The sequence below is a fragment of the Oncorhynchus clarkii genome, chromosome 26 (assembly GCF_045791955.1).
Source record: "Oncorhynchus clarkii lewisi isolate Uvic-CL-2024 chromosome 26, UVic_Ocla_1.0, whole genome shotgun sequence".
In the NCBI taxonomy this organism is placed as follows: domain Eukaryota; kingdom Metazoa; phylum Chordata; class Actinopteri; order Salmoniformes; family Salmonidae; genus Oncorhynchus; species Oncorhynchus clarkii.
In genome coordinates this window covers 17130751-17149863 of record NC_092172.1, presented here as the reverse complement: position 1 = coordinate 17149863, position 19113 = coordinate 17130751, and the positions used below count along the sequence as shown (strand labels likewise).

At 44.8% G+C, this 19113-nt stretch overlaps 1 protein-coding gene across 1 annotated transcript in view; it reads left to right on the top strand.

Moving 5' to 3' along the window:
- Window positions 1–19113, top strand: part of LOC139384557 (early endosome antigen 1-like) — a 246497-nt gene that overhangs the window by 9937 nt on the left and 217447 nt on the right. Inside the window, exons 2-3 of the mRNA XM_071129395.1 lie at window positions 2316–2462; window positions 2745–2831. Of these exons, the coding sequence (XP_070985496.1) occupies window positions 2316–2462; window positions 2745–2831 (234 nt within the window). The remainder of the gene's footprint in view (window positions 1–2315; window positions 2463–2744; window positions 2832–19113) is intronic.

Genomic DNA, 19113 nt, shown 5'->3' with positions numbered 1-19113 from the left:
CCATCTCCTCTCCTCCTCCCCATCTCTTCTCCTCCCCATCTCCTCTCCTCCTCACTAACTCCTCCTCCCCATCTCCTCTCCTCCTCACTAACTCCTCCTCCCCATCTCCTCTTCTCCCCATCTCCTCTCCTCCTCCCCATCTCCTCTCCTCCTCCCCATCTCCTCTCCTCCTCCCTAGCTCCTCCTCCTCCCTATCTCCTCCTCCTCCTCCCTATCTCCTCTCCTCCTCCCTATCTCCTCTCCTCCTCCCTATCTCCTCTATCTTTTCCTGTCTCTTACTACTAGCTCAGTGTTTTCCTCTTTATTCTCTCTGTCAATCCCATGCCAGTTGTATGGATTTCTAATATCTGTGTATGGACATGATTGTGTTAATGACTCTGTGCTTATAAGAAATAACCTTTAACCTTTGGTAATCTTGTTCATATCAATCAGGGTACATAATGTAGTTATTATACAAAATGTACATTGTATGCGTGATTGAGAGAGGGGTTTGTACACCCACATTTCCATGGAACTGAATTCTTCACATACCTTCCCAGTTTAGCCCTGGCAGGTAAGACCTCACACAGATGTCAGGCGAGGTAAAGCTGGCCCTGTAATATTGCTAGGAGGCGGGAATAAAACGGTGTGAATTATCTGTCAAAGCATCAGCCCAGTGAGCTGTGTGGCCAGTTCATTAAACTGCTGACAGTACCATTAATATTAGTGTGCCTTTAAAACCTCAGCATCAAATCAGAACCACCCAGGGAGATGTGAGGTGGTTCAGCTTTTAGAGGGGAGTGATCTGAATTGTAATGGGCTGTAGGAGGATAGGTGGTGGAGGTCTATAATAAAGTATTGTTTAAAACCTCTTTTTGGAAATGGGAATTATATGGCACTGCTGGCATTATAGAAAGCAAACCTTAGAAAACTGGTGAGATGGACATCTCATGAGATACCAGAATGAATGTTTATAGTCATGCCAAGCATTAGGCTAAAATGTCCCTGATGCATAACTTCTTGCCTAATTATGATATTGAAGAAAACAACTCCTGGAATTTCCATCACATTTAGACAGTGTGTGCATTTGGTGTTTGCCACATAATATTTCTTCTGTGATACAAATTTCCAGTAAACTAAAAGATGATAGCCTCGTAGTGTGCATTCTCTTGCAGTTACCTGCACCAAAAGATAGCCTATTCTTGTGTTTGCTTTTCATATTCGATGCGAGAACTTACCAGCATACTTTTAGGACACGGAGATGACCATGCATTTTTCGTGTGAAAAACAGGACGCATATGTGTTGCTTTGATGTTAGCCATAAAACTTATTTTTTTTAAAGGATAAATACTTTGGATATACACGAGTGGTGTGACAATTGAAGAGAGTCCTCACCGTTGCTGTCCACGCATTTACCATGTATCCTCCCACCCCTCTGTCTACCAGAGTAGCTTTTATTCTCCTCAGAGGAGGGAGAGATGCCTCTTGTTCTCTTTACGACACATTTTTAATACGGTTCCTCTCCGACTACATTTGTAGAGAGCAAATGCTTTGATGAAATATCGGACAAACAATACACATCACGTTTTTCATCTGTATTAGTATAGCCTTGAAATGGACTCTTACAACATATCATTTATCTGATATAGTCCTCTACTTGCTTTTGGACTGTCTAAAAAAAACTGCACATTGCTTTCAAAATATTTATTCCATCCAGTATCTTGGTGAATTTACATGAAATAAAAAAGGTATGCCATTAATTTGATAAGCAACTGAGGAGTATATAATATGGACATCCAGGGAAAATTAAATCTTAATTATATTCGCTGACACTTACCATACTGTGTCAACTGGCTGGTAATAAGGAACAGGACATGCATTTTATCTGTGTAACATTGTTTGATTACATTGTATCTTCTGCCACAAAAATGTAATCTTGTACCTGAAATTGGCACATCTCCTTTGAGATGCCTCTCTTGATAGTTCGACATGTGAGTGCAAACTGTATTGTATTTGGTGTTTTACTGTAGTAGACGACTTTGATGTTCAGTTGCTTCTGGAGACTTTCAATAGGCTTTGTGTTTTACTTTAGTGCTGCAGACTTCCAATAATATGAAAATGAATCCCTGTTTCTTTCCTTCCTTGAAATAATATATTTCTGACATGTTTAGACATGACTTGATTGGCAAAAATAATAGTGGAATCCTTGCTTTCACCTAACCTACTGTGTGAAATTGGTGATTACCTCAAGGAAATCTGGATAGATGGAAGGAAAGAAGGAGGAAAGGAAGGAGGCAAACATATATCAAATCAGGCATGTGTTTGTCTTGTATCAGGTGGAGGAGCGTGAAGCCCAAGTCCAGGAGCTGCAGGACACCATCACAGAGCTGCACCAGGAGATGACCAGGAAGGACCAGGACAAGCTGACACAGCTGCAGGAGCTCCACCAGCTGGAGAGCAGGGTGAAGCAGCTCACTGACCAGGTAGAGCTGGGGATCTATTACCACCCAGACAGGTCTAGTTCAGGACTGGCCAATTCTGTTGGGAAACACTTGTCCACTTCTGGTCAAGATCAATTAGAACTAGTACATCAACATGTTAACATAATTTAATCACTTTTAATCACATTTTGAACACACTATTGACAGAGGATGCAATTGCTTCATCAGCATAATGAAACCTACATTGGTCTAATCTACAGTTGTACTTGTAACCCATTGGTGTGGTACGGTGAAGAATGTGCTGTGTGGCTGTCTTGATGGCAGGTCAGGAGCTCTGAGGAGACCATTGGCCAGCTGAGACAGGAGGTGGCTGTTAGAGTGGGCATCAGCAGCGCAACCCTGTGTGGGGGCGTGAGTACAGCAGGGAAAGTGGGTTAAAGCACAGTGTTCATGCATATACTGTACATGTACTGTTATACGTTCCACAGGACATGATCTACTACCTGACCTACGTTTTATATAGGCTGTAAGGTCTAACAATGCATCAGTGAACATATAATGAACTTGGATCCACTCTGGGCTTTTCAAGTCTTACATTTTCATCCAAATGTCATTTCTCTGTGCAAACAAGTACATTACTATGTGATAGAAAATGATTGAAATGTAAGCTAGTCCTATAAAGTTCCAGTTATATTGTGTTCATTTTCTCTATTCTAAGACTCATTACATTTCATCAGTCATCCTGTTGTTATTAACATTCCTGTACAAGCCTACGCATTCACACATAAATCACATTAAACCCTCATTTCCAGATGAATGCGTCCGTACATGGTGACTCAGTCTCTCACACGGTCTGTCTGTATGGTCTGTCTGTATGGTCTGTCTGTATGGTCTGTCTGTGTGGTGTCATGGGTTGGAGATCAGGATTTCCCCTGTAGAGCTGTAGATCTTTCAGACCAGTGTTTGTTGAGAGGGGCTCTAATGATGGCACATGTGGCCTGGGTTCTGATGGCCCCAATGTGGGAGTCAGGGCCAGCCTGAATAGCAGCTCTGTCCCCCTCTCTCCACCTAACTCTTGACGTCTCCACACATCTGTCAGGCAGCCCAGAGACCATGATGGGAGTCAATTAACTCTAATATTGTGCAATTTTAATCAGGCTGTAATTCTGTAAAATAACCTTATAATTTCTGGATGGGATTGGATCGCAATTACGTGTGCAGCAGCAGAAGGAGGCAGAGAGTTTAAGTAGGGAACTATGCAGGTCCCTAGAAAGAGGGCTTTTTAGAGTTCCTTTTGTTTGCATTTAATATGGAAATTGTGAGAAAATAATGAGACAACTTCTCTTCATTGCTTATTGAATTTGTGAGGTCAGGTACAATGAGTTCTGTGTAATTACGGACATAGCCTCAGAGATGTTAGGTAGATTGGTCTATTAGTCCTCAGAGATGGTAGGTAGATTGGCCCATTAGTCCTCAGAGATGGTAGGTAGATTGGCCCATTAGTCCTCAGAGATGGTAGGTAGATTGGCCTATTAGTCCTCAGAGATGGAAGGTAGATTGGCCTATTAGTCCTCAGAGATGGTAGGTAGATTGGCCTATTAGTCCTCAGAGATGGTAGGTAGATTGATAGATTTTTTTTCTCTCTGGTGGACTTTGACCTTCAAATCATCCAAATGTTAGTTAGAACCTTCCTGATTGGTTGAATTGGCTTGTTGATTAGTCAGGCATCCCTGGTGGGCTCACAGAGCACTGACTGGTATCCTGTTTGGCTGCGTGGGGGTGGAGGAGGAAACAGCCTCATAGCCAGATGGTAGAGAATAGAGGGAACCGTAGAAAACATATGCAAATGAGAGAAATGTTCCTGTCATGTATTTGGTGTTTTAGTGAAACAGCATTGTCTTTGTGTAAGAGAGGATGTCGTTGTGTAAGAGAGGATGTATTTGGTGCTGAAACATTCTAACACTGAAGGAATCTATGGGATTCCTGACTATGTTCTCCATCACTGCTGCCTTTTCCTCTCTTCTCCTCACCTCTCATCCCTTTTCCTTCTCTCTTTCCCTCTCTCAATGTGGAGGAAATGCATTGGAAAGGAGAGCCAAAGTCACACAACATTAGTTTGGTAGTGGCTGCCGCTGCAGAAAGCCATTACTCTTCCTTGACAGTATCATAGAGAACGGTGGAGCTGGGTCGCGCCTAGCCCCTCGCTCTCCCTCGCCATGCGCCACTCGCAGGAAATTGCCTCATACTTCAGCGGGCAGGAAGGTGACACGTCGGCGACACCCACGCATGTGTCACTTTCAGGGCCTGGGTGGGAGCAGGTTCCGGTGCCACAGACAAGCGCTGCCTGGGGAGCAGTAGAGGAGAGCTGCCCAGGGGAGGCTGGCTGAGCTGGGGTATGGACATGCAGGGAACCACGCTGGATTTAGAGGAGGTGCAGAGGAGGGGTCGAACTAGTTACCAATAAATGAGGTCTTAACCTCCCTACCTTTCTTTGGCCACTAGTATTTGACCTGATTGAACCCATCTACTGCACAAAAGGACTGGGTGGTAATGAGCTAGCCAGTTCTAGAGTGTGTTGCAGTAGATGGGATATTTGCAGTGCCCGCTGTCTCTTATTTGATTAATTTTGACTCCTACAAGGAGGATAGTTAGGTGCCCCACTGGGGGGATGGACGGAGGGATGCAGCAGGACCCAGGGAAAGTACTAGGTGGTGGGCTTCTCTGTGGCTGGTTTCAGCCTGCAGTCTGGAGCATAAGGGCTGTTTTGTCCATAGCCACCCGAATGGGGAGCAGTAATGAAAGGAGAGGTTAAGGAGGAGAGTGAAGTGGTCTCGCTCGACAATAAATCCCATGTATTAGGGGATGCTATGGGACCCCACTCCTAGAACACCTTTAGGGGCGTTGAAAAGGGACAGGCGTACGCACACTTACCCAGACACACACACACACACACACACACACACACGCTATGCCTGTTAAGAGCTGTTGTGCCTCGTCTATGAAAGAGATTGAGCTAATGACAATTTGGTCTCATGTTTTGTGGCATTCTCTGAAAAAGGCGAGGATTCTCATTGCTCACTCACTCAATACATTAGCTTCTTTGTGTCATACGTTTGACTAAAATGTGTTGATTTGACTATTATTTGAAAATGTAGACATAATTTGAACAAAACTAAAGCCTTTATCATTTCTGAAGCCACAGGCACTGATGCAGGTGTGGTATACATACCAGCTGCTGGGTTGGCCATTGTTTTCAGATGAGACATGTACATTGCGTTGTTTGAGAGGGAATAGAAAGCTTTATGCTGTTCCATCTCCTCCCGACACCACACTGTGCAGACCTGTGCAGATCTCTCCAGAGGACCAATGTTTATTGCCATTCTAAAGCAGGCTTTGTTGTGATTGTGTGTGCTCTCCGTCCCCTTCTCCTTGTTTCCACTCTTCTTTCATTTTGTGCAGGGCTGGGGGGATTGCTCTGTGCTGCGGCTCTGTGATTAGAGAGAGGGAGAGGCAGAGTGCTTCTCAGCAGGAATCTGTTTTATATTCATCAAAAGAGCTGCCTTTGATTTGCTCCCTCTGACGTGTGACAGCGGCACGGCTGCAGCACCACACAGCCGCCGAGGAAATCGTGCACTTATCACCCCTCCCTCCTCCTCCCTCCTCCTCCCTCTCCTCCTCACCCTCCTTTACCAGCAGTACTCCCATCCACAATACTACAACCCCCCCAACACCGTACTCCCCATCACTCCCCCCACAGCCCAACCTTCGGGCCTCCTGGCCGTCTTATTCATTTCTCTATTGTTGTTAATATTGCCTCTCTTCACTCAAAAGGCAGACTTTCTCCAATGTCACTCTGAAAAGATTTGCCCTCCCCACCTCTTCTCAGAATAGTTTCCCAGAGTAGAGCCTGTGGACTGACGGCCAGCAGAGAGAGAAAGAGGGGGGGGGGAAGAGGGAGAGAGAGATCTAATGGATGATGGGTGGTGATGAGGTGGTGATGAGAAGCTCATCAAGGCCCTGTCTGTCTGAATAGGACGATGTCCATTTCCATGGGAGGGAAAACAGGCTGTTGTTGATTACAGAACAGTATTGAATAAGTTGTTTTCCCTGTTGATTGCAGTATATGAATGTGACCATTCAGTCACTGCTGCCTACATAGAATTACAATTCCATTACGGTTGCCTTCTTTGTCTTGCTGACGTCCAGTGGCCACCCTGTTGTACAGACTCCCTCATTATCCAGGGTGGGAATGACATAACATCTGGGTTGGACTAAGGTAATGCCAGTTAATGTCCTGGAATGGTGGAGGCTCAGGTTAACCCAGATAAAGTCCTGTTCTGTAGCCTGGAGGAGCATCTCTCACCCTGTCTCTATGACCTTCAGCTCTGTGTCAGTGGTAGCTCAGACGAGGCCTCTGTAGTTTCCTATGTGTTTACACAGGAGCCCATCCTATTACCGCCCTCAACTAGCAGATCAGTCAATTCTGCACAGTTTCTGATGGCTCAGACTAAAATCACATACACACGCACACACTCACACACTAGCTCTTCTCTCCAAACACTGCCCCCCTCTGCACCACGCCTGGGCCGAGCAGGACACACACACCTGTGTTTGAACAGGGCCCCTGTGTGCCGCAGAGACCAGCCTGGTTATTAACGGTGTCAATTATTAAAGCAATTTCAAACTCTGCAAACAGTGGCAGGGAGAAGCGAGCAGACGCTGGAACGTGTGTGTGGACGTGTGTGAGATCCATAGGGAGGGAGAGACATACTGAGGCCGTTTTTTTGCTGCTTTGTCCCTGCAGTGGCCCAGCTAACAAGGTCACATACACCCAAGGTTAGCTTGGAGGGAGGGGAACATGCTTGGGTAATATTTAATCTTCTCCTTGGTTCCACAAGCCTCTTATGTACGCCACACACACACATGCATGCATATTTGCAAACATACTCACTTCCCAGTAACTGGAAATTGAAAGGTGTCCAATTGACGTTGTGCCTGTACAGCAGCAGAATGAAATGCAAACTGAAGCGGTATTCTCTGGCGCTCACTGATCTCTCCTTGCCGTTTGACGATCCCCCATACTTCACGGCTCATGTCGCATTTGATAGTGACTCCTCCATGTTAGAGTTCATATAATGTACTATATACACAGGGTTAAATGCATGCCACTGTCTCGGGGTCCTCTGGAGTGCGGGATACGTAAGTGAACATTCAGCTGCATATTGTGGCTGACGTCAAATCTAATTTTAATTGTCACATGCTTCGTAAACAACAAATTATATGCTTACTTACGGGTCCTTCCCAACAATGCAGAATACATTGAAGAATTATTATAATAAAAATATAAAATATATAACACAAGGAATAAATACACATTGAGCAATGATAGCTTGGCTATATACACAGGGTACCAGTACTGAGTTCATGTGCAGGGGTATGAGGAAATTGAGGTAGATATGTACAGTTGAAGTCGGAAGTTTACATACACCGTAGCCAAATACATTTAAACTCAGTTTTTTCACAATTCCTGAAATTTAATCCTAGTAAAAATTCCCTGTCTTAGGTCAGTTAGGAGCAGAATGTGAAATGTCAGAATAATAGTAGAGAATGATTTATTTCAGATTTTTATTATTTTATCACATTCCCAGTGGGTCAGAAGTTTACATACACTCAATTAGTATTTGGTAGGATTGCCTTTAAATTGTTTAACTAGGGTCAAACGTTTCAGGTAGCCTTCCACAAGCTTCCCACAATAAGTTGGGTGAATTTTAATCCATTCCTCCTGACAGAGCTGGTGTAACTGAGTCAGGTTTGTAGGCCTCCTTGCTGACACACGCCTTTTCAGTTCTGCCCACAAATCTTCTGTAGGTTTGAGATCAGGGCTTTGTGATGGCCACTCCAATACCTTGACTTTGTTGTCCTTAAGTCACTTTGCCACAACTTAGAAGTATGCTTGCGGTCAATGTCCATTTGGAAGAAACATTTGCGACCAAGCTTTAACGTCCTGACTAATGTCTTGAGATGTTGCTTCAATATATCCACGTAATTTTCCCTTCCTCATGATGCCATCTATTCTGTGAAGTGCACCAGTCCCTCCTGCAGCAAAGCACCCCCACAACATGATGCTGCCACTCCCGTGCTTCACGGTTGGGATGGTGTTCTTCGGCTTGCAAGCTTCCCCCTTTTTCCTCCAAACATAATGATGGTCATGATGGCCAAACAGTTCTATTTTTGTGTCATCAGACCAGAGGGCATTTCTCCAAAAAGTACGATCTTTGTCCTCATGTGCAGTTGCAATCCGTAGTCTGGCTTTTTTTATGGAAGTTTTGGAGCGGTAACTTCTTCCTTGCTGAGCGGCCTTTCCGGTTGTGTCGATATAGGAATCGTTTTACTGTGGATATAGATACTTTTGTACCTGTTTCCTCCAGCATCTTCACAAGGTCCTTTGCTGTTGTTCTGGGATGGATTTTCACTTTTCGCACCAAAGTTCATTCATCTCTAGGAGACAGAACGCGTCTCCTTCCTGAGCGGTAGGATGGCTGCATGGTCCCTTGGTGTTTATACTTGCGTACTATTGTTTGTACAAGTGAACATGATACCTTCAGGCGTTTAGAAATTACTCCCAAGGAGGAACCAGACTTGTGGAGGTCTACAATTTTTTTTCTGAGGTCTTGGCTGATTTATTTTGATTTTCCCATGATGTGAAGAGGCACTGAGTTTGAAGGTAGGCCTTGAAATACATCCACAGGTACACCTCCAATTGACTCAAATTATGTCAATTAGCCTATCAGAAGCTTCTAAAGCCATTACATAATTTTCTGGAATTTTCCAAGCTGTTTAAAGGCACAGTCAACTTAGTGTATGTAAACTTCTGACCCACTGGAATTGTGATACAGTGAATTATAAATGAAATAATCTGTCTGTAAACAATTGTTGGAAAAATTACTTGTGTCATGCATAAAGTAGATGTGTGTGTGCTGTGTGTGCTGACAGTGAGCCTGTGTGTACTTGTTATGTGTGAGTGAGTGAGTGTGTGTGTATGTATGTGTTTTGAGTGTCAGTGTAAGTATGTGTGAGTGTGTGGGTAGAGTCCACTGTGTGTGTGCATGAAGTCAAAAAATAGTTAGTGCAAAAAGGGTCAATGCAGATGGTCCTGGTATCTATTTGGTGAACTATTTAGCAGTCTTATGGCTTGGGGTTGGAAGCAGTTCTGGAGCCTTTTGGTCCCAGACTTAGCGTTCCAGTACTGTTTGCTGTGCGGTAGCAGCGAGAACAGTCTATGACTTGGGTGTCTGGAGTATTTGAGAATTTTTAGGCCTTCCTCTGACACCGCCTGGTATAGAGGTCCTGGATGGCAGGGAGTTTGGCTCCAGTGATGTACTGGGTCGTCCGCACTACCCTTTGTAGCACCTTGTGGTCTGATGCCAAGCAGTTGCCATACAAAGCTGTGATGCAGCCAGTCAAGATGCACTCAACAGTTCAGCTGTAGAACCTTTTGAGACTATGGGCCCATGCCAAATCTTTTCAGCCTCCTGAGGGAGAAGAGGCGTTGTCGTGCCCTCTTCGCGACTGTGTTGGTGTGTTTGGACCATTATAGGACCTTATTAAAGAGGATACCGAGGAACGTGAAGCTCTAGACCCGCTCCACTACAGCCCCGTCGATGTGAAGAGGGGGCGTGTTCTGCCCTCCGTTTCCTGTAGTCGACGAAAAGCTTCTTTGTCTTGCCCACGTTGAGGGAGATGTTGTTGTCCTGGCACCACACTGCCAGGTCTCTGAGATCCTATCATTGGCAAACTTGGTTACATTATTTTATCTCCTCTTCTTCTCCTGAAAACAAAGCTTACTGTAGGTCCTTTAGTATTAACTCTCACATCTTGTTGCTCAGAGGGCCGATGCGGAACAGACAGACACAGTAGAAGGAATACAAAGTAATACAATGGGAGATACAGTGTAGGCTTATGATGCCACACGCATGTATAACTTTCCATGTTTAGATAACTTCTAGGAGGGATGTTAGTTTCAGGCTGCACAGCTCACATCTCCAGGGGAAAGGTAGTTGGATGGCAGTTTGAATGGAGGTTGATAGGAGCGTAATGACCATCTGATGGCCCTCCTGTCTGGGTCACATCAGGCTGTTCAAGGTGAGTGCTCCAGACCCCATTGTCTGTCTCTGCGTCTCTCTGTCTACATGAATGATGATGCATTTGATCAGAACACATCTCCCTAATGGTCTCTCAGTGAGCTGCCAGCATTCTACAGAGCACTCAAGAAGCCCTTGTCCCTGTCATTTCAGATGTTCACCTGCCCCACTAAGCATAGGTAGCCATTCACCCCTCGTTCGCCCCATGCTCTTGACAGAAAGAAAGAGGGAGGTGGGAGAGAAAGGGAGTATTAAACCCTGCAACGCTGCACTTTGTGTCAGCGAGGGAACGTCTTCCTTCTGCTCCACTGTAATCTCTGAAGTCGTGCCATGGTGTGTCAGTGTTAAGTTGATACTGAGCTTTGGGCTGCTGTGGACCTCTACTTCTGAAGCTCTACTGTAGGGCCTAAACCCCATAATCCAGCTCAAAGGCAGACGCTAGGGTTAGTTATGTGTATATGTGCTGGAGATTGACTGGCTCTTTTCTGAGAGGCGTTTTCTCTTCTCTTTCCTCCTCTGTTGTTCCCCCACGTTCCTGAGGCTGGCTCTTTGGCCCTGCAGGTCCCCCCCAAGGCTCAGCATGATTCAAGCGTTTATCCTCCCACCCCTCCATGTCTCTCGCTGGGGAGAAAGCAGGAAGCGGGGATAGTAGCAGCTCATCCTCAGGGCTCCACTGTCTGCTGCCCCAGAGGCCCTGTGGCCTTCTGCACATTTCTATGGAAACACTGACTTCTGTAGCTGATCTGACAGCAACCATCCTGTCTGGTTCTCTGTACATTATATAGCTTTGTGTAATATATAAAGAGCCATATACAGTGCATTCGGAAAGTATTCAGACCCCTTTCCACATTTTGTTACGTTACGGCCTTATTCTAAAATGGTTAAAAAAAACGTTTGTCGTCAATCTACACACAATATCCCATAATGACAAGTCGAAAACAGGTTTGTAGAAATGTTTGCTTATTTACATAAGGATTCAGACCGTTTGCTATTAGAATCGAAATTGAGCTCAGGTGCATCCTCTTTCCATTGATCATCCTTGAGATTTTTCTACAACTTGATTGGAGTTCACCTGAGGGAAATTCAATTGATTAGACATGATTTAGAAAGACACACACCTGTCTACAGTTGACAGTGCATTTCAGAGCAAAAACCAAGCAAGGAATTGTCAGTAGAGCTCCGAGACAGGATTGTGTCGAGGCACAGATCTGGGAAAAGGGAACTTTTTTTGTTTGTTGCAGCATTGAAGGTCCCCAAGAACCCAGTGGTCTCCATCATTCTTAAATGGAAGAAGTTTGGAACCACCAAGATTCTTCCTACAGCTGGCTGCCCAGCCAAACTGAGCAATCAGGGAAGAAGGGACTTGGTCAGGGAGGTGACTAAGAACCCGATGGTCACTCTGACAGAGCTCCAGTTCCTCTGTCGAGATGGGAGAAACTTCCAGAAGGACAATCATCTCTGCCACACTCCACCAATCAGGCCTTTATGGTAGAGTGGTCAGACGGAAGCCACTCCTCAGTAAAAGGCACATGGCAGCTTGCTTGGAGTTTACCAAGAGGCACCTAAAGAACTCTCAGCCCATGAGAAACAAGATTCTCTGGTCTGATGAAGCTAAGATTGAACTCTTTAGCCCGAATGCCAAGTGGCACATCTGGAGGAACCCTGGCACCATCCCTACGGTGAAGCACGGTGGTGGCAGAATCAAGCTGTGGGGATGTTTTTCAGTGGCAGGGACTGGGAGACTAGTCAGGATCGAGGGAAAGATGAACAGAGAAAAGTACAGAGAGATCCTTGATAAAAACCTGCTCCAGAGCACTCAGGACCTGAGACTGGGGTGAAGGTTCACCTTCCAACAGGACAAGGACCCTAAGCACACAGCCAAGGCAATGCAGGAGTGGCTTCGGGACAAGTCTCTGAATGTCCTTGAGAGGCCCAGCCAGAGCCCAGACTTGAACCTGATCGAACTTCTCTGGAGAGATCTGAAAATGCAGTGACGCTCCCCATCCAACCTGACAGAGCTTGAGAGGATCTGCAGAGAATGGGAGAAACTCCCCAAATACAGCTTGTCGCGTCACCCAAGAAGACTTCAGGCTATAATCGCTGCCAAAGTAAAGGGTCTGAATACTTAAGTAAATGTAATATTTAAGTTTTTTTTTATACATTTAATTCTAAAAACCTGTCTTTGCTTTGTTATTATGGGGTATTGTGTGTAGATTGATGAGGGGGAAAACAATTTAATACATTTTAGAATAAGGCTGTAACGTAACAATGTGGAAAAAGTCAAGGGGTCTGAACACTTTCCGAATGCACTGTAACGGAATGGAACACAGGACAAAAGAGACATAAGATAGTTAGATGCTGTGTTTTTAGTGATGGCAAATGAAGGACGGATATTTTATTTTATACTCAGTTCTTATCCATCTGTTAGCCCAACCATTTTATCACCACATCTACCCTTCCTCCATCTCCTGCAGCACCACCTGTGTCTGTGAGTCTCGTCTTCACTATAAGACAGAGCCTCTTATCAGTGTAACTACAGCAAAGCAAATCACGTTGAGAGAGAGAGAGATGTTAGTAGCTCATTTTGTTTGTTTTCGTTTTAAGGGCATATTGTTTTATTTATAGTGGTTTTCTGTGTTATTAAGAGAAGAGTTGTGAATCGCTGTCGTGTCATTGGTTTAGCTTTGTGAGTATGCTTCGATGTTGTCTGCCCTCCCTCCCTGGCCCTGTGAAGTCAGACTTTTTGATAGGGCTCTTGACACAGCAAGCACTTGGCAGCAGACTCCCTTTGTTCTCGCAGGGAAAGGTGCTGTAGGCATTCCAAAGCAATAAACAGGGAAAGCTATCAAATTCAATATTTCTCAGCAGATGAAGAACCAGACATGTATTTGTACACTTGGCATGCAGCGAGATCCCTCCTGGCTCCTGGATATGATACAAAAAAAGTAAACATGTAATATTAGTGTTAAAGTAGGGGAACATTATCTGGCAGACACCACACCAGATCTTATCAGTGACACCAACACATATCAGGTTGGATCTCTTAATTTAGCAGAATTGAACAGATCACGATAAGTCCTTGGGAAGGAAGAAATCCCCTACATGGAAACACCTGTCCCTGCCTTAGAGTGGTTTTGGGGGAGCCAGCCAACTGGAAGCAATTATTTGCTTTTGGTCAGCGTTTGGGCTATCTGCTGGGATTAGCTGAGGGACTGCTGATCTGGGAGCTGGTCGAGCGTGATGTGGTTACACCTGACTGGGCACTCTGGGCTGAGCTGAGATAGGCTTGGCTAAAGTCAACTGGCATGGGATGGAATGGGCTGAGCCAGGCTGGGTTGGGCTAGACTTGGCTGGGTTGGGCTATACTTGGCTGGGTTGGACTAGACTTGGCTAGGTTGCTTGGGCTGGACCTCATTGAGCTTAGGAGCTCAGCAGCCTGTGCCTGCTACATTCCACATCAACAACAGAGTCTCAGGCTCGGTGGAGCTTTTGAGGCGAGCCTCTTTATAATGGAGATATACTCGCTGGTGATAGGAAGAGATGATGAATACTATTTAACTGGGTAGTATTGTATGGGGCGAAAATGTGTTCATGTGTGACTACAAACTAATGTATTTTTGTGTGTGTGGTTATTTACAGATTTGGGTAAATGTGAGGGTTCTGTGTATGTGGTGTGGTGTGGTGAGTGTGTGTCTGGCTGCGTCCATCTGAGGGGTCTGGCTGTGGACGTGATTGTGTTTTGATGAGGTCTCAGTGGTTCTCCCTGCTCTGGTCTTGTTGAGATGCTTGGTGCCTTGCATTCCCATCGCTTTCCCAATTTGACAGCTGATGGGATCTCAGATGGAATGTGTGCCAGTGTGAATTGCCCGTGATATTCATAACAACATAATTTATCTTCTCCACCCCTCTCTTCCAGCAATTCCTCCCTTATGCCTGCATATCGCTCTCCCCTCTCCCTCCTTCCTACCCCATTCTCTCATCTCTCTGTCTTTCTCTCTTTCTCTCTCTATCAATCTTTTCCCCTCTCCCCCACTCTCTCTCTACCCTTCTCTGTCTCTGACTGTCTCTCTCTCTTAGTTCAGGTGCCCTCCCAGTCCTTTAGCAGGGTTAACAGGCAGTGCCAACTCCAGCCATTCCCTGAAGGCAGTTTGTCAAACCTTTAAGTCTCTATAACCACCCACCACACTGGCCCTGGACCAACTCCTATGTAACCGTGTGGAGGATAGTGGGTTAGCCAGTGTGGAGAATAGTGGGTTAGCCAGTGTGAGAAGCCAGTAAGAACACATACTCTTACACACAGTTCATCATTGCTCTAAAATGGCTACTGTGTCCAGTGCTAAGCACGAATACACACCACTAATCCCTATATTTTCTGGTGCCTGCTACAGAGAGAGAGACAGGGAGAGAGTGAGAGCAGGAGAGAGAGAGTGAGAGAAGGGAGAGAGAGAGCAGGAGAAAGAGAGTGAGAGAAGGGAGAGAGAGAGCAGGAGAGAGTAGAGAGAGTGAGAGAAGGGGGGAGAGAGAGAGCAGAAGAAAGAGAGTAGAGAGAGAGAGCAGGAAAAAGAGAGTAGAGAGAGTGAGAGAAGGGAGAGAGAGAGCAGGCGAAAGAGAGTAGAGAGAGAGAGAGAAGGGAGAGAGAGAGCAGGAGAAAGAGTAGAGTGAGTGAGAGAGAGCAGGAGAAAGAGAGTAGAGAGAGTGAGAGAAGGGAGAGAGAGAGCAGGCGAAAGAGAGTAGAGAGAAAGAGAGCAGGAGAAAGAGTAGAGTGAGTGAGAGAGAGCAGGAGAAAGAGAGTAGAGAGAGTGAGAGAAGGGAGAGAGAGAGCAGGAGAAAGAGAGTAGAGAGGGAGAGAGAAGGGAGAGAGAGAGCAGGAGAAAGAGAGTAGAGAGAGTGAGAGAAGGGAGAGAGAGAACATGAGAAAGAGAGTAGGGTGAGCGAGAGAAGGGAGAGAGGGAGCATGTGATTGAGACGACCCATTGAATCAGACATGGCCCTGTGGTGCAGAATTGTTATATTGGGATTCTTTGTAGATTAACTCCTTTCTCCTGTGGTCAGTGTGGGCAGTTTGATTTACTATCAGAGATTGTTTCATACTGATGGAGGGTGTTGGAAGAAAATTGTGGAACAAACACCTGACTGAAGGCGGGACTAAACCGAAATAAAAACATGATAATTTTTTAAATAATCTAACAAAAACCGAACTGACTTCAAAAACTCACTAATCTCTCAGCACTATCAGACAGATCAGTGCAGATGGCCGAGTTGAATCAACAGATCACATCACATATTTTAGCACATATTTTACTTCCTGCTTTGCTCTTATGGGTACAGTGCCTTGCGAAAGTATTCGGCCCCCTTGAACTTTGCGACCTTTTGCCACATTTCAGGCTTCAAACATAAAGATATAAAACTGTATTTTTTTGTGAAGAATCAACAACAAGTGGGACACAATCATGAAGTGGAACGACATTTATTGGATATTTCAAACTTTTTTAACAAATCAAAAACTGAAAAATTGGGCGTGCAAAATTATTCAGCCCCTTTACTTTCAGTGCAGCAAACTCTCTCCAGAAGTTCAGTGAGGATCTCTGAATGATCCAATGTTGACCTAAATGACTAATGAGGATAAATACAATCCACCTGTGTGTAATCAAGTCTCCGTATAAATGCACCTGCACTGTGATAGTCTCAGAGGTCCGTTAAAAGCGCAGAGAGCATCATGAAGAACAAGGTACACACCAGGCAGGTCTGTTGTGAAGAAGTTTAAAGCCGGATTTGGATACAAAAAGATTTCCCAAGCTTTAAACATCCCAAGGAGCACTGTGCAAGCGATAATATTGAAATGGAAGGAGTATCAGACCACTGCAAATCTACCAAGACTTGGCCGTCCCTCTAAACTTTCAGCTCATACAAGGAGAAGACTGATCAGAGATGCAGCCAAGAGGCCCATGATCACTCTGGATGAACTGCAGAGATCTACAGCTGAGGTGGGAGACTCTGTCCATAGGACAACAATCAGTCGTATATTGCACAAATCTGGCCTTGATGGAAGAGTGGCAAGAAGAAAGCCATTTCTTAAAGATATCCATAAAAAAGTGTTGTTTAAAGTTTGCCACAAGCCACCTGGGAGACACACCAAACATGTGGAAGAAGGTGCTCTGGTCAGATGAAACCAAAATGTAACTTTTTGGCAACAATGCAAAACGTTATGTTTGGCGTAAAAGCAACACAGCTCATCACCCTGAACACACCATCCCCACTGTCAAACATGGTGGTGGCAGCATCATGGTTTGGGCCTGCTTTTCTTCAGCAGGGACAGGGAAGATGGTTAAAATTGATGGGAAGATGGATGGAGCCAAATACAGGACCATTCTGGAAGAAAACCTGATGGAGTCTGCAAAAGACTTGAGACTGGGACGGAGATTTGTCTTCCAACAAGACAATGATCCAAAACATAAAGCAAAATCTACAATGGAATGGTTCAAAAATAAACATAACCAGGTGTTAGAATGGCCAAGTCAAAGTCCAGACCTGAATCCAATCGAGAATCTGTGGAAAGAACTGAAAACTGCTGTTCACAAATGCTCTCCATCCAACCTCACTGAGCTCGAGCTGTTTTGCAAGGAGGAATGGGAAAAAATGTCAGTCTCTCGATGTGCAAAACTGATAGAGACATACCCCAAGCGACTTACAGCTGTAATCGCAGCAAAAGGTGGCGCTACAAAGTATTAACTTAAGGGGGCTGAATAATTTTGCACGCCCAATTTTTCAGTTTTTGATTTGTTAAAAAAGTTTGAAATATCCAATAAATGTCGTTCCACTTCATGATTGTGTCCCACTTGTTGTTGATTCTTCACAAAAAAATACAGTTTTATATCTTTATGTTTGAAGCCTGAAATGTGGCAAAAGGTCGCAAAGTTCAAGGGGGCCGAATACTTTCGCAAGGCACTGTACACTTACAATGGCCGCCAGTCCACCCATTATGCCATCATTGACTTGACTGGGGATGCCTGTTCTATTCATTCTATTTCTATGGCAGCACATGCAGTCAGGAGCGAAGGAGAGGAGAAAATGTGCGTCCCAACTGTGCCATTCAAACGTTAATTACGTTGACTGCGGTTATTTGGCTGACGAATTACCGTCATCCAAAATTTCATGACCATCACAGCCCTAGTGTGAGTGCATGAGTATATGTGTGTGCCGTAGACTACAGCGATGTGCATGGGGAGTAATGGATATTAAGTACCTCATAGAGATAGCTCCCTAATCTGATTCCTCCTGAAGCTGTGGGCCATGATTTGTTTGGCTGATCTGGGCTCCGTATGCACATCATGCAGAGTGGGCTTGATTTGCAGCTCTCCAGAATGATCCCACTCGGCATTACAGAGAGAGAGACAGAGATATTTGTTTACTAGAGAGTGCAGGGAGCGTGCCGGGGAGGCTGGTAAAGAAGCACCCTTCAGTCCAGTGGGTGGGGCTGATCCATCTCGCTCTGACTTGTGCACTTTGAGAGACATTTCTCGTAACGGGCCACTCGCTCATCCTTATCACCAGCAGCCCCCTGGAAACTTTCCCAAACTCTGTCCGATGCACCACAGCGGTGACACACAGCCCAGCACTGGACACGCCACCTCCACGGCACGCTGCTCCTCTCCACGCCAACCCCCATGATGCGTCATTCACCGCCGGGCCCATTTACATCCATTTATCTGACTGCGTCAACATGGGTACAGTGTGGGAACAGTTGTGTTTATCTACTCCTCATATATCATATATCATCATACTGTGGGGATTTATATTCATCAGATTCTGTTTTTGAGAGTGTAACTGTTATGATATTATTATTGCATTGGAAATGCACTCTGTGGTAAGAATTCCCTCAGTCCAGGATGATTTTAATCTGAAAAATTAAGGGGGGAAAACCTGAATTGCAAGATAATGTAACAAAATGTTTTTTCTGTGGTTGCATTGTGAGTGTAGCCTGTCTTTATCTAAAAGCTTCAAGAACCAAACAAAAGGAAAATGGTGTGATTGTATGCTCTTTTAAGCATTCCTTTAAAGTACAAAGCATAAAGTATTCATAAAAATAGTACTCAAGTCAATTACACAGACTATCTCCCAGTTGAAATGACGGTCCCTATATCTCCAGTCACATTACATAATGTCAATTACATAATGAATGTCACCTATTTTCTCTACCTTATTGACAGGCTTCCATGCACCTGCTGAACTGCCTGACAACATTCACATTAATACCATATTTTCTGGAAGAATTCCTAAATATATGTATCATCTTAAAACATGTAGATGGTATTTAAACAATCTAATTATAGGAAGGTCCACCAATCTCTGTGTATTGTTTATGCACTGTCAATGCAAATTAATTGAGGAGAATGTGGGCTTTACTATTATGTATGTTTGCATAAACTGCTTTTCCCTGAGCAAAACAATGCTGTTATATTATTCATCAGCCAGACACTGTACCAAATATCCCTGCAGCAAAATGGAGGTGCGGCAGCCGCAGCAGCAGGCAGGAGACACTTAGTCACATGGAC